The sequence below is a fragment of the Cryptotermes secundus genome, unplaced genomic scaffold (assembly GCF_002891405.2).
Source record: "Cryptotermes secundus unplaced genomic scaffold, Csec_1.0 scaffold666, whole genome shotgun sequence".
NCBI lineage: Eukaryota > Metazoa > Arthropoda > Insecta > Blattodea > Kalotermitidae > Cryptotermes > Cryptotermes secundus.
Genome location: NW_019731229.1, coordinates 451,856 through 466,952, shown reverse-complemented (window position 1 = coordinate 466,952; position 15,097 = coordinate 451,856). Strand labels below are relative to the sequence as shown.

The window sequence follows — 15,097 nt, the reverse complement described above, 5'->3', positions numbered from 1 at the left end:
GTAAGAAGATACTGGATGACCTTGGGGACAGAAGAGGATATTTTCATTTGAAGGAGAAAGCTCTAGATCGCATCAAGTGGAGGAACTGTTTTGGAAGAGACTGTGGACCTGTCGTCTTGACAGATTACAGATGAATGAATGAATGCTGAAGGCCATACAATCAAAAGTTGTCTTCTAGTCAAATAAATATGATTATTCATACAGACTTCTTTCTACAGAATTTACAACTACAGTGACAATACTAAGATAATGCAACTAACACTCAAGAGTCCCTTTTCACCATCTGAAATATTTCCCACATTTATTTTTCCCATGAATTAAGCACCACTTATAAAATTTCTGGGGTATGTGGCTGGAAGACATTCAGTAATTTTGTGGGTCCTTACTTTGGTATGCGACTGATTACACAGGGATGAATGACAGAAGTAGAAAAATACCTAATATTTTTTCAATTTCTTCTGATTCTTCTTTTATGGCCTCTTCTGTGACAAGTGGTTTGAATGTCTCATTAGGCTTCTTCTTAATTGAGTAGTTATAGTATTTTATGGCTTGGATTGCAGCTCCTGGATTTTCATTTTGCTCTTTCTTTCTGTAAATGAAATAATTAAAATTTTACAACTTGAATACATTGGAATTTTAACAGTATATTCTCTGTCAACTAATATTTATATTTACAGCATTCAGTTATTTGTGTTCCTGTCTCAATTCTTAATAATTTGAAAAATAAAATGGAAAGCATGGTGAATGAAAACAGCCATGACCTGACCGCCACTTCCCCAAATCTTTCTCCTGTTATTGCCTATAATGGCAGCACTATAATTTTATGACCTTCCATATTTGCTAGCCTTCATGCTTGAATACATAGTGGCTATAGTAGCAATGTAGTAGTACTGTAATTATAATTTTGTCCTTTTTTCTGTCACATGTTTTCTGGCAGTCCCAGATATCATGTAAATTTAGAACATCAGTCTTAGGTTTTTGTTTCTAGTACCTTCCAGCATCTTCACAGTTGCAGGCACATCTGTTAACTGTTGGGCTATTCCATAATGCTCCAATCTTCTTCACCATATTCACTCATATCAGACTTCATTCTAGTGAACAATTAACCTTACCAAATAACTGAATATTCTCAAATTTTGTCATTATTTTGTGATATCTGAGTTTCTCCCAGCAGTGACTAAGAAGAGTACTATATTCTGGGATATGAAGCAGTGTTATCTGGTAGATGTATCAAAAGAACATGCAGATTCCATCTTCAGTACAAAATATTATACCAAACAAGTAAGTAGCAAGCACTTCTCTATTTGCTATCTGCTTGCTTGGCTCACTCTGAAGATGGACACAGTACATTCTTCTGAACCATCTCTAAACTTCTACCAGACTACATAGCGTCACATCCCAGAATAGAGTACACTTCTTATTTATCAATATGAAATTGTATTGACTACTTGTATAATGCTGTCATCTCTTTCACCATTCACGTCAGTTTCCATTCTCATGAAAATGTCTTACAGAACAACTCTGTAATCTCCAGTTTAAAGTTGATGCACAGAATTTGTGTATTATTTTCCTATGCCATGTTTTATCTAATTACAAAAGTGTTCTTGTCCAAATACTCCCTGCATGTGAAATAACAACAGTCACCATGATTTCCATCACTGGTGACCAATCACAAGGGACTTTTTTGCTTGTTCTTCTAACCCTTCGGTTTGTCTGAATTTCTTCAGTGCTGAGGGGTGACTGTTATATTCTAATTCTGCAACTCTGGGATAATTCTCTTTATTTGTCAAGAACTATACTGCAGGTAAATAAACTGAGCATGATAGGGAATTACATTATTTCAGGTAACACCTGCATTTAATCATACTGTAAATACTAATTTGCAAGGCCAGTTTGTACCTGCAAGAACACCGAATCTCAAAGTGTAAGAATATAAAAACTGGTGCTTGTCCCCCACCACATCACCTGACACATTCACAGACACCCCAAAATTGTAAGTGAAAGGAATGCTAACATGAGATATACTAACATTTCTTTCATTATACATTATGGGTTATAATTATATCTTATTTAACATTGTGAGAAGTGCATACTCTGTCCAACATTTGGCATGCAAGGAAGTGCAGAACCTAATGTATAGTACTCCATGAGCATAAGATATAAATAACACTAAATATGAAGCATGGTAATGTAAATCAAGTTTACACATACAGGTATGAGTCCTAATAAAGTGGCCAAACCATCTTTGTATCCTTGCCATATGCACAGAAGTTTCTCACTGACTGCATTAAGTATGTATGCTAAAAACATGATAAAGCTGAAATTCTGATTCCTTGGCATCAGCACGTCACTCACGTTATTTGAGTATTCAGTAACTTTAACCATGGTGTAGGAAGACCTTCCAATTGCCCTGTTTCCTCATTCCTGCTCACATGAAATTCATGCTGAACATTTGTTGGTAAACCAATTTCAGAAACACCATCAGCAGATGGGCGTGTCTTTGGGAAGAACTTTCCAAATATTGTACTCATTTCCAATGCTGATAAATGTACATCATCTGAAACAAACATGCAAATGTGATGTAATATTTTTCTCATAACATGTAAAAATTATTACCCCAACTACAGAGTCATACATGATCAAATCTGCCCTTTATAACCTGTACTTATGCTGTAACAGGTTCAGCATGCAAGTCTTTAGGTTATACCCAACACATTATATCTTATCTATATGTGACACCTGAGGAGTGCATTCAAAACTTAACTCCAAATATATAGCACCTTACCTAATATGTAAAAAAAAAATAGAAAACTGTGATAACTGCCTTGTAGACCTTTAGCAATAATTACAAACAGTGTCAAATTCATTCACTTCCTGCCTTTCATTATCACAATGCATCACAGATAGCATCCTTCACCATCATTGAACTTCCCCTCCTCCGTTCGCGTTCTTGTAGACACTTTTTTTACGCAATGAAACCTTTATCATTTCCATCTAGCTGGAACTCTGTATCGGCTTTCGCTTATTAATACCACGCAGCCAAGTCCTCAACGTACATCTCAATTGCAGCGTTTTATGCTTAGATAGCGTTACAAGCTGTGTCTGATAGTAATGCTTTACTACTGCTAAGTTGGGAACGAAATTATATCACTTCTGTTAACCCTAATCTACAAATAAGCAGTTTCGGTTGTATTTGTTTCTTTTTAGAGCAAAGGCAGATACCAGTGAAAGACAATAAAAGCACAGGATAAAATACGTTGAAGCATTCGCCATATAGATTCCAAAGGCGTTGTTCTGTCATATGTTGTCTGTCAGGTGACAACTTGCAAACGCCCTGATCAAGAACAGCCGCAGTGATAAAAAGGGCACACGTACGATGTATCATGCAATAAAGGCTTGAGAAGGGTGAAATAAAATTTACTGGCTGCTCGGCGGAATGGTCATGCAGCTATAAACATAATTGGTTTGTTCCACATTTTACGGAAATAGAGTTCTGTTCCTGCGTCTTGTAAGATGTGTAAGATAACTACTTGCGTCTGTTCATCAACGTTGCAAAACGCTCAGTAACTTGGTACTAAGTCAGGGATAAATTTCATCAGTTAATCCTTTAAAGAGAGCGCGATAGAGATTACAGTCGTCCTGCTCCTACAGTGTTCCTCGAGTACGATTTTCCAAGTTTTAAAACTGATACATATTATTCCGACTTCAATGTTGTCGTGACAGTTCTAATGATAAATTTTGGGACTTGCATGATACTTTGTCCCTATGAAACGCATAGTGATGTAGTGGAATTTGCATCTCTTACAAAAACATGCACATCCATGAAAAATTTATATCACTCTCCTCTGCTATTTTATCGTACAATCGGATAATGTTTTACTGCCGCATTTAAGCTCTGGTTAGGGACATGATACCCATGTTCTTGAAATAATTCGAAACCGGCTAAAGTGGTGGCAATTTGGTGTCATTGCGTGAAACCCCGTTGATGTTCCTTCAAAACTTCGATCAAATCTTTCCCAGTAATTGTTCTTTCGTGGCTGAAGAATGAGTCGTGTTGTAGTTGCATAGAGCTGCCAGTACATCGGACAGGTCAAAAATATTCGCAATGGCAAGGGGGATTATGAAAGATGTGGTTACAGGCTTCGCGTTTGTATTTCCTATACTTCTTTTAGTACAAGAAATCAACTGCCGTCGTAATTAGAACAAAAATACAAATGTCAGCAAAAACGTTCATCGCTCGGCATTCTGAGAAATAATTAAGGGCTCATTAATGGCTACTAAACTGAACCAGAATCACTCTGGAATGTTTCCATGTACTCTATAAAATTGCCCGTGCTCTCATTTACAACTCTGCCACTGACTTGAAATGTGTCGTGGCATCTTACTCTTCACTTTTATATCTAGATGGTCTCTACGCTTAGGTGAGGTTGAAAAAAACGGCGGAAATCTGGATAAATACCCACAAAATACTTCGAGCTTTATGCTCTCGTTGAACATAGTTTTGCATAATTAGGTTTAGTTGATGAGCACAACAATGCACAAAATGTGAGAACCAGAACTCTTCTTTTATCATCGCTACTCCATTCAATCTGCCTTTCATTACAGAGGCCCCGTCGTGAGTCTGAACAATTAATTTGTGCTTAGGCACTTCATGTTCCTGAAGAATAGACTTCACTATTGTTGACAATAGTAGTGTCAGTTTTCCAATCATTGACAATTATCCTTAGTACTAGTCTCCTGATTTATTAACATATTCAAATAATGTCCTTTGGTTGTTTATTTCCTGTATTGTTACAGAAATGGATGATTAGATAATAAAATTTAAAACTATTTGAACGATTGATCATATTTCGTTGTTATATGAGTGATTTCGTCTCTTATTAAATCTTTGTCTCTAGTCCAGTTTATTCATTTTTTCCTATTTTATGTCCATTTTAAATATTTAGGTGGTCAGCGATGCTTCCGCAATGTCTGGTACCTCAGTACACCATGATCCTATCTCGAACCACACTTTAGAAGACTGTCATATATTTCTCCTCTTGCTGATATATATTTGCAACTATTGAAGTTATAATATACTAAACCTCCTTCTCGGATTTTAGCTATTTTCTAAATTACTCCTTTATCTTTTTCAAATTGTCAGCAGTTGCGCTTCAAGACCATAACCGATACCGCTACAGCAGTAATAGCGTAGTAATTACAACAAACTCTCCATATCCTGAGTTGATTTATGGTTGAGCCTGGATACCCTGACTGGTCCGTTAAGTGTAAAGCCTTAGTGAGAACCCTCTCATCATAGGGTAGCCCTCACTCACTCATGGAGCTGAGCCCTTCTTGAGAAGCCGCCAATTGTGAAGCTACTCAAGAATTTAACAGCATTTTATGGAACCCGAAGGTTCATTACCGTGTTCACAAGAGCCCTCCACTGGTCCCCCTAGGTGTGTTATTTATGGGGTAGCCCATGCCTTTAATACTAACGGTCAGGACCAAGGCAGTGCCTGTATTTCATGTTGAAGCGGCTGAAAATATATTTTTTTTTCCTTGTGGAATGAGGTCATTATTAGCGGTGTAATTTAAACAATTTAACCTCCACAACATGGAAATATTTAAATACGGATAAAGTGATTTTCACTAAATCGGAATTTCAAATGGACAGTTTAAAATTGTGAAATTTAACAAATTATGGTGATGTAGGCTCTTCGCAAAAGGTTTGGAAATAATAACATAGCTAATGAAAACATTGAGTACACATTCATGACCATACTTAAAACTTACTTTGATGACCTATGCAAGTACTACGATACTAACTCAGAACTATATTACATAGACCGGTCACGGTAGCCGAGCGGTCTAAGGCGTGCAGTGTCTTCGCTCGCTCGGAAGCCGGGATCGTGGGTTCGAATCCCACTCAGGGCATGGATGTTTAGTTTATATGTGTGCGTTTTTCTGTGTTTGTGTACAGGTAGAGGCCTTGCGACGAGCTGATCACCCGCCCAAGGAGTCCTACCGTATGTCTAAGATCTAGAAAAAACGAAGTGAACGGAGAAGTTCATGTAGGTAGGGCTAGGCTCACTGGGGGTGTAGTGCCAAGGAAAAAAAAATATTACATAGGGTTGTGAAACCGAAACTATTAAAAGTGGGGCATACATAATGACAAGCAACAAAAGTAACTGTCGAAGAAGAAAGCTGTTGTGGCTAAGGAATCGCTCAGGAGCAAGTCAAATACAAACTCATGAAGTGGCTAGGTTTAGAACAAAAAGCCAGAATGTTACGCACGGGAATGGAAGAGAATTCTAAGCAATGAACAGCATTAGAAATACAAAAGGAAGACTCAATTTTACACATGAAAGCAGAATACAGTATAAAGTATTAACCTTTAAACGCCTAACTTTTGAAATGGTGGTAAGCTTGAGCTGGCCAGAGTTTATTTAAATGCCCCCTGCTGGTGCACGTACGCCCGTTCCTACTCTGCGTGTAAATGTCCGTTTCTGTTAGGGCGCTTAAACAATTTTAAGCATTGTTTAAAAAAAACTGTATCTAACACAATTTTTATGATAAATGGATGGCATTAACTTTGTTAGTATCAGCAAAGAACATAGTGTCGCATATTATAACATAACCTTCGCAAATTTTTATACAAAGGGTTATACTTTTTTTTTTACAATGAAGTTTATTTCAGTCCAATGTGACGTATAACGCCTTCACCACTCCAGCACTTAGTTACCTAACATGTTTCGATTCTTAATGAATCATCATCGGAGGTATATCACTACGATCAGGAACCCACCAATACGTAAATATTTTTATAAGACTATATACACTTAAAACATTTATGATGCTCACTATACATAGTTGTTAATTTTCCGTTGACGAAATAGATGTTTGACGTAAACTTTTATAATAAGAACATTCTTGAAGTATATTACTTAGAAGTGACGTAGTTGCAATCACGTCCATAAAGGATATTTTAAAAATGTAATTTTCCACTGCACTCTATAGAAAATTCAATTTGTTTCACCAAAGCAGCCTTCCTTTACGTTAAAATTATGTTATGAATGTGTGTAAAAACTTATTTTTAAGTTAAGAAATTTGTTCGTGAACCAATATGGACCATGTTTTATCTTCCTTGGTAGTGGATATTGTCGTCTATCCTCCTTGGTGATATGTTCTTGTTTTTACTGGTGTAGTTTATATGCGTGCTGTGTTGCTTGTACTAGTACTTGTACTAGTTATACTTTATTTTTAATTTCTTTTCTTTCAGTTTTGATGTGTACTGTGAATATGGTTTCCCAGTTCTTCACAGGGTTGTTCTGCATTGTAAAATTAATCGTGGTTGTCACACTTGACATATTTTAGCAGTCCCTGGTGTCATAAAACAGATGAGAGCAATAAAATAATTTGGTCTTCTGCTGGCAAGATTCACCTCTTTGTTACACTCTTCAGATTTTCGAATATTTTGACTAAAGGACAGAAGAATGAAAGCATGGCTATTCAAGAAAAAAGCTAGAGGAGTCAATTCTTCAGTGCTAAGACCATCCGTTATACAAGCTGCAAGAGATTGTTGTCCTTTCTATGGTCGTGAACAAACAGTTGCATCGTGGCTGAGATACAGAGTGCGATCTGTTTTCTGTGTGTTCATAGTGAAACCGAATGCTGTAATTTCAGTTCAGCCTATATATACATCAAGCAGATAACAACAATAAAGGTATGTACATCGAATTTTACTATATATTTTAACACATTAATCGGCAGTATCTGCAATAAAAGTACTGGTCGTGGATGAGTTTGGTTATAACTCATACGTATAATCTTTTTTGTTGTTGTTCACTTAGGTATTATTTTAATTCTTCTATTAGATTTTTATTCAAGTCTGTCTGGTAATTACTACGTTTAAAAATAAATATTTAGGACAGTGCATGCGCTTCTACCAGCGGAGTGTGCGCGCGCTTCCGCTAGCGCAGTACGGGGATATTTTATGTACTGGTTTTACTTTGTAACAGATCCATACTAACACTGAGAATAAACTTGAGTCACTAAAATCTGATTCTTCTGCCCGTCTGTATTATGTATAATACAAAGTTTATGCCTCTGGTGTAATATTTATATCTTATTAAATTTCCTTATTTTAAATGAAGTCGGACGTAATTTTACTCACGGATGAGTGTGTACTACAAGAATTTTTGTTTTAATGGTTGGTGACGGAAGTTGTAGGTTGGTGATGTATCCAGAGTCACATACGAAAGTAGTAGGGTGGAAGTTTTTCGGATATTAGTAATTGTTAGCAGTTACTGATTCTGTGGTTTAATTTAGCCGGCATAGTAAACGATGGTAAGTACATTTAAGAATTGCATTTCCCATTCCTGTCAGGTTATTGGTGTTTCTAAATGGGTTTACACTACGAGTAGTCAGGGAGGGGCAAAGTCATATGTGTTTTGAACGTCATAATTGATTATTATGGGATTCATTCATGAATGCATTAATTTTATTTAACATTCATAATTTCTGCAACAGTAACACTTGAACAAGTCACACCATTAAATACATCATTCTTGAAATCTTTTTGCCCAAACACCTAAAGGATTAGAATTTGTCAACAATAAATAATTACTCTTGACATAGTTAAAACACACACTATCAGAACAAGATAAATAATCAATTTAGATGCAATACATAAATCGAAATGGAAGTTGATTTATAAAAAGTCCATCATATTAGTTTTCCTAACCTGTGAGTTTACCGAGAGAATTTTTAGAGTATTACAGTAATCAAAAGCCCTATATATGAGCATGTCAGTCATCGATCACATCAAGATACTACAAGCAACCATTTATTATCTATTTCAGTTGCTGAATATACGTTTTGCTATGCTTACTATGTCCCTGCAAAAGAAACGTATACAATGTGTAGAATGGATGGGTAAAGTGGCAGTGGCATGAAGCTGACCACTTACATCCAGCTAGTGCTGAGGTCAAGAAAATGTGGATCTGTACATCCACTCCCCATACGCTTACATGGTGTAGTGTTTAAATTAGTTAAACACAAGGACAACTTAACCTTTTACCTAACAATACCAGTTATCAATAGTAACAGTACCAGTAATGATAGTATACCAGTGTAATGAAGTCTTCCAATATGTTGGAAACATTTATGCATGTAGACTGCATTACTCCTATATGGTTGCATTTCCTCTCAAAAACTAACATGAAAATATTGCTCCACTTATGAGCAGAATACTGATAGAAGTAAAACAGTTGAAGTAAATATTTGTGGGTATGTTTAGGAATGTAACAGTTGAAACTTACATCAAACTTATGGTACCACTTAAAATAAAACCACAGCATTATCATCCTTGTGTGAATGAATCTTATCTGCTTTCAATGCTTTATATTCCCAATGAATCTCAAAATGAATTATTTAAAATTGTATTGAATTGGGTGTTGTACCATTTTGTTCTTAATGAACTTCATCATTTCCATATCTGCCATACTTTAAATATTGCATCTCAAATAAATGTTTAGTGTTTGTTAATATTTACAATTTATGTATTGAGTTATTGCAGTATTACATGAGGACAGTCCAACTGGCCAAGTATTTGCCTTTTATTTTTTTACAGTTATCCTGAATTAAAATCCCGCACACAGCTTTGTAGTACTGGGAAATTTAAAACATCCTATTCTTGGATGGTAGAAATTAATTACAAGGCTGTCTGCACTTGATCATCAGGCTTGTGTGAACCTGGAAAGCATGTATGTCTCTCAGCAAATCTTTCTTGAACACATCAGATACTCTGCTTAAAGCTGCAGATTCAGTTTCCAGTGGTTTTCATTAGAAGAGTGAAATTGTTCAGTGAAGTTACTGGCTCTAAACTGTATGGCAAAGGTCCAGTTCATCACCAATACAAACAAACAAAAAATCTTCATAGTTTTAGTCCGTAAGCAAACTATACTGACCGAGCGACTGCTGCTTGTCGGTGAAACCACATCCAGTCAAAATCTTGTGCCTGTCCAGCCACCTTTCCAATGGATAATATGTGATAAAGTGGCTGGTGTGTGAAATTAATCGCTCTCCTCCATTTAGAATGCATGCAGCTTGGAGTATATAGCTTTAGTTCCATTTATATGCTGTCATGACATGGTGTCTGGACAGAGGGGTAACGTTACCTTTACCTGTTTGTGTCCTTGGGTTGTGTAGTTAATGTTGTGACATTATAACTGAAGAGAGAGAGATTACTAGGTTATGGCAAAGTAAACAACTCAGCTTAAAATCAATTGTACATGCAACAGAGGAATGGTGTTTTCTGTGTGATCCACACACATAACGATGTCTGTGCAGTCTGTGGCAAGGCTATGTAACAGGGACCAGCTGCCATTATGAGACAGTAGTGAGACGGCAGTTAGCAGAGTAGGGGGTTGGTGTGAGATGGCTGCCAGACTGTGAGAATGTGAGCTCAGAAGCAGAGGAACATCCAGTGTTTGAAAATGCTACCAAGCAGCACAGTGAAGGTCATGACTGGGAACACTAGTTGGTGTGTGATATTGATCTGTAAAGTGAAGTCATGAGTTGTTTATAAGAGACCAGTAAATCCAGTTGCCATTGCAGACCCTGTTTATAGTCACTCCATCACGTGACAATATAATCACATGTATGAGTAGCACTATCGATGGGGTTTTGGAGTGGACATTGCATGTATTGACCACTTTAGCACACAGCTCATAATTGCCCTTAATGACAGAGCCATTACTGATTTTCACACTTTACAGATCACTGTCACACACACTAAGTCTTTTCCAGCCCGCAGTGTCTTCACTAGTAGTTGCCTGGTAATGGCTTCTAACAATGGCTATTCCCCTGCTTCTGGGCTCAAATCCTTTCTGAACAGTGGCTCCCTTCCATATGAACTAGTCTTGCTTCAATTGTCCTCCTTGTAACCCCTTTGCATAAGCGGCCTCCGTAGTCTAGGTGTAACGTTCCGACCTCATGACTCAAGGTACGTGGGTTCAAACCCGGCGGAGGTCATGGAATTTTTAAGGGGAGAAAAATTTAGGGAACAAGGGACTTTAAGCTGTGTGTCCCGTGTCATAGATTTACTGCACGTAAAATATCCTCATTGTCTCTAGGAGACCTCTGAGCAAAATTAGGCAAAGTTTCCCACCCAAGTAGTTTCCAATTCCTCCAGTAGATGGGGAAGTATTGGGGACCGCTGCCAGAGAGGGCCGACCTCGCCGGCAGAACAGGGCTGATAGCGAGCACCAGTACTGGAAGGGCATGGCAACAGTAGAAATTAAAGGGGGACGCACAATAGATTAACAAATAGTCCCAGTGCATGGGGAAACCCACCCCCTTCAATAATAACAATAACAACCCCTTTGCATGGACTAAGTAGGAAACACCTTTTCTAAAAGTACCTCTGTTGTTGCATGCTCATCTGTTGCCGCAGGAATGTGTTTACTGGGCTGTTGCCTAGAAACAGCTCTATGCACAACAGTATAATTGATTATTTTGTTGGCAATTTTCTGTTATTTAATTGAAATATTGTTTCCATTTGCAGGCTGCAACTTTACGGCCATACTTAACTGCTGTTAGACATACCTTGACTGCTGCTATGTGTTTGGATAACTTTTCATCTCAAGTTGTGGAAAGGCATAATAAACCTGAAGTTGAAGTCAGGTTAGTGAAGAAGTTTGCAGTGAGTTTTAGGCTTTAGTGTTCACTACTTGCACTCCATTAATATCCGTAAGAACATCTATGCCCGCTCACCTGCTCTTCTGACACTTTTGGTTTCATGTGTATCCAATAGGCAGTTAATCTGCATATCTAGTTATGTAATTTAAATTTATCTTCATGTCCATTGAGAAATATGGCATAAATGTATGCATTGGATTCAACTGGATTGTGATTTTGTGAACACAGTAACGAACCTTCTAGTTCTCTAAATTGAGGGAGCATCTTGACCATCTGAGTTACTATCAGCTTTCCAATAATGGCCCTGCAACTTATACAGTTGAAGTTTGATGTACTATGTATGGCCTGTAACAAGTAGTTGGTTCTAAAGAGCAACTTCTTATGCACTGTCATTTTAATGATGATAATCGTATCCACATGCATTTCTTTCAGTGGGAGTACTTTTTCATAGTTTCTGTTGTAGCACTTGTTTCTATCTCTTTTGGGATTTGGTTGGAAGATGTGCAGAGGTGAAGCCAGTCAGTTTGCTGTCTGGTTTTGTGCAGATGGAGTGTCTGCCTTTTCAGATACAGGAATCATCTTTTTGTATGTTGAGAGAGACCCTTTATCGCACTACTGCTTCTCACCCCATCTTTTGGTCCTCATGTATATGAGTCTTTTCAAGGGATAAGTCTCAGGGGTTGTGTAGAACACCTGTCAGTGAATGCAGCACAAAGAGCCATGTGTTACATGACTCTCCTGCTTGCTTGTGAACAAAACCATAGTGCAGGGACAAGTAGCCAAATGATGTAGTTTGAATAAAGTATTCACAAAAGGCAGGGGGCACACAGTAGCATAGTTGGTTGAGGCATTGTGCTACAAGCTGGAAGGTCGTGGGTTCGAGTCCTGATGAGGTGGATTTTTTTTTCAGTTGACCTAGTTCTTCCAGCCGTACTATGGCCCTGGGTTTGACTCAGCCTCTAACAGAAATGAGTACCAGGAATCTTCCTGGGGAGTAAATGGTGGCCGGCACATTAGGCTGACATCCTTACCGCCACCTGTGAGCCGATTGCCTAGAGAAAATGTGGGAGCCTCAGCATCTCACAACCCTGTGGGCCTTCATGACCTGTTACAGGGATAGATTTACCTTTTTATTCTAAGGAGTACTTGAATGTATAAGGGGTGGGCCTTCTTGGCCCTTGCACTGCAATCACAGTGATCTATTATGCCTTGAAGAGTACTTACTAGCTTACCTAAAGAAGAATGCACTGACTGTCAAGCCAAACAGTTACTTAAATGTTTTCTTATGGTCCATGTAAATGCACAGGTTATTTACATTACTTCTGAAACATGCTATATGTCCCACATAAAGTCTTAATATAAATATGGACTTGTATATATTCATTACTTGTTAATTAGACTACTAATGTGTGATTATTCCTACTTGCTATGGTAGTAGCATTTCCTTGCATATGTAGGTTGTTATATATGTTATGTTATGTTTTGACCCTATATTCTTTATTTTGAAACAATAAAAGTAAGCTTATAAGATCACCTTCCTGTCTGTGGGTCTGTATGTGTATCCCCCCCCCAAACAACTTTTGAATGCCTGAACCAGTCCTGTGAAACTTGTTATGTATAGCGTGGCATCTCAACCCATCTGAACGGTGTAACTCATAAATCCTTGCAATCAGTAATACTAACATTTGCATCCTCTCAGATTTTTTTTAGGCAGAACTTTAATATTGCTTGAATATACCAGTCTTCTTGAAACTTAGTATGAATATCATGCCACATAAAACTATCTCAACAGTGTAGTTTCTAAATCCCTTTGATCAGTCATACCAACTTTACAGCCTCTCAAATTGTTGTAGTAATAACTCTAATATTACTTAAATGCTTGAAACAATCATTATGGACTTGGTACATATATCATGCCACCTGAGCCCATTTCAGTGGCATTCATCCTAAATCCCTGCCATCAGTAATACCATCATTACAGCCTTTCAAACATCTGAGGCAAAACCTTAATTTTCCTTGAACCCCTGTACCATTTTGTGTGAAACTTTGTATGTGTATTATGCCACCTGAGCCCATCTCACCAACACCCATTAAACCCCTTCAGTCAGTAACTTGTCTAGATATGAGAGAGAGTCAGTAAATAGGTCCCACATGGATATACAATGTAAAACATGTGATATTCGAACCTGGGAAGAACGTTTCTCAACATATCCTCCACCACCATTGATACTGTGCTGCTACCTGTTGATACACATAGAAAACCTATTACTTCCATTACAGCAATTTTACTTCCATTTGTGACCTTTTTACTGACTCTCCCTTGTGATCACCTAAATATTACCTGTATGCCCAAACCAATCTTCATGAAACTTGGTACATATATCAGACCATCTGAGGCCATCTGAACAGTGTACTTCTTAAGTTACTCCCATCATTAATGTCAACACTGACACCTCATAAACTGCATGCATACTAAAGATTTTGTTCTACTTGTCTTATCAGATACTCAAAATTATAGTGAAAGGAAAGTAGGCAAGTAGTTCTTCCCAGAACTTCTTGTTGATGAATGTTTTCAAAAGACAGAATTCTGGTAGAGGACAATACAACAAGGAAATATTAAAAAATTCTGTTGTGAATACAGTCACCTACAACTGCCACGCTGTGTTCAGTGCTTAGTTCTCCACAGAAGATCATTCTAGCTGGAAACTGTTCTGCTACAACAGAGCCTCATTATATAGGCTTTGTACAGACCGCACAGAAAATACAGCATCCGTAGTATTGTGAGACATCAAGCATGCACAAGCTTCATGGACACAAAGAAAACACTGTTGCTTTATTGTTATGTGATGTCACCTCCTATGCAAAAGTGTGTTTACCAAGCCGTTGCCTAGAAATGGGCTGCATAACCTGTTGTTCTATTGTTGAGTGAGTGTATTACTTAGCAACAGCTGTTTCTGTGGCTCAGCCATTCTTGCATGGAGGAAATATGCCACAGTATTTTGAGCTGTTCACATAAATTTATTATATTGTTGTAGAAAAAATATATTGTAACGTGTTTTGCGTTACTGAAGACGCCGTAGAGATGGTTAATTGGTTTATTTAACAATCTACAAATAACGGCTACGATTACTTATCTCACAGTTGCGGGGTTTCACACTTTATAACCCTAATCGCATTAATCTGTTAACACTGTTGCGGGGTTTCACGACTTATAACCCTATGCGCAAATCAGTTCACTCCGTGTTCAGTAGTCTACACGTTTACAGTAGGGGAGCTATGTATCACTGTATCACACGCTCCCAATTACACAATCACTCACACGTCCGGATCTTCTTTCCGCGACGGCTGCTATACTCCAACTTGTAGTCGGCTGACGGTTACTTTACAACTCGGCGGATGTCACAGTACAACTGTG

The 15,097-nt window shown here is 37.8% G+C and overlaps 2 protein-coding genes across 2 annotated transcripts in view; one reads left to right on the top strand and one right to left on the bottom strand.

The window, feature by feature from the left end:
• The window catches only part of LOC111866582 (serine/threonine-protein kinase PAK 2), a 27,969-nt gene extending 24,679 nt beyond the window's left edge, over positions 1 to 3,290 (bottom strand). Inside the window, exons 1-3 of the mRNA XM_023855665.2 lie at positions 2,786 to 3,290; positions 2,356 to 2,557; positions 438 to 589 (exon numbers count right to left, since the gene is read on the bottom strand). Coding sequence (XP_023711433.1) covers positions 438 to 589; positions 2,356 to 2,557; positions 2,786 to 2,867 — 436 coding nt within the window. The 5' untranslated portion in view covers positions 2,868 to 3,290. The remainder of the gene's footprint in view (positions 1 to 437; positions 590 to 2,355; positions 2,558 to 2,785) is intronic.
• A 4,674-nt stretch (positions 3,291 to 7,964) lies between these two features.
• LOC111866585 (actin-related protein 2/3 complex subunit 4) overlaps positions 7,965 to 15,097 on the top strand; it is a 17,499-nt gene continuing 10,366 nt past the window's right edge. Inside the window, exons 1-2 of the mRNA XM_023855671.2 lie at positions 7,965 to 8,328; positions 11,549 to 11,667. Coding sequence (XP_023711439.1) covers positions 8,326 to 8,328; positions 11,549 to 11,667 — 122 coding nt within the window. The 5' untranslated portion in view covers positions 7,965 to 8,325. The remainder of the gene's footprint in view (positions 8,329 to 11,548; positions 11,668 to 15,097) is intronic.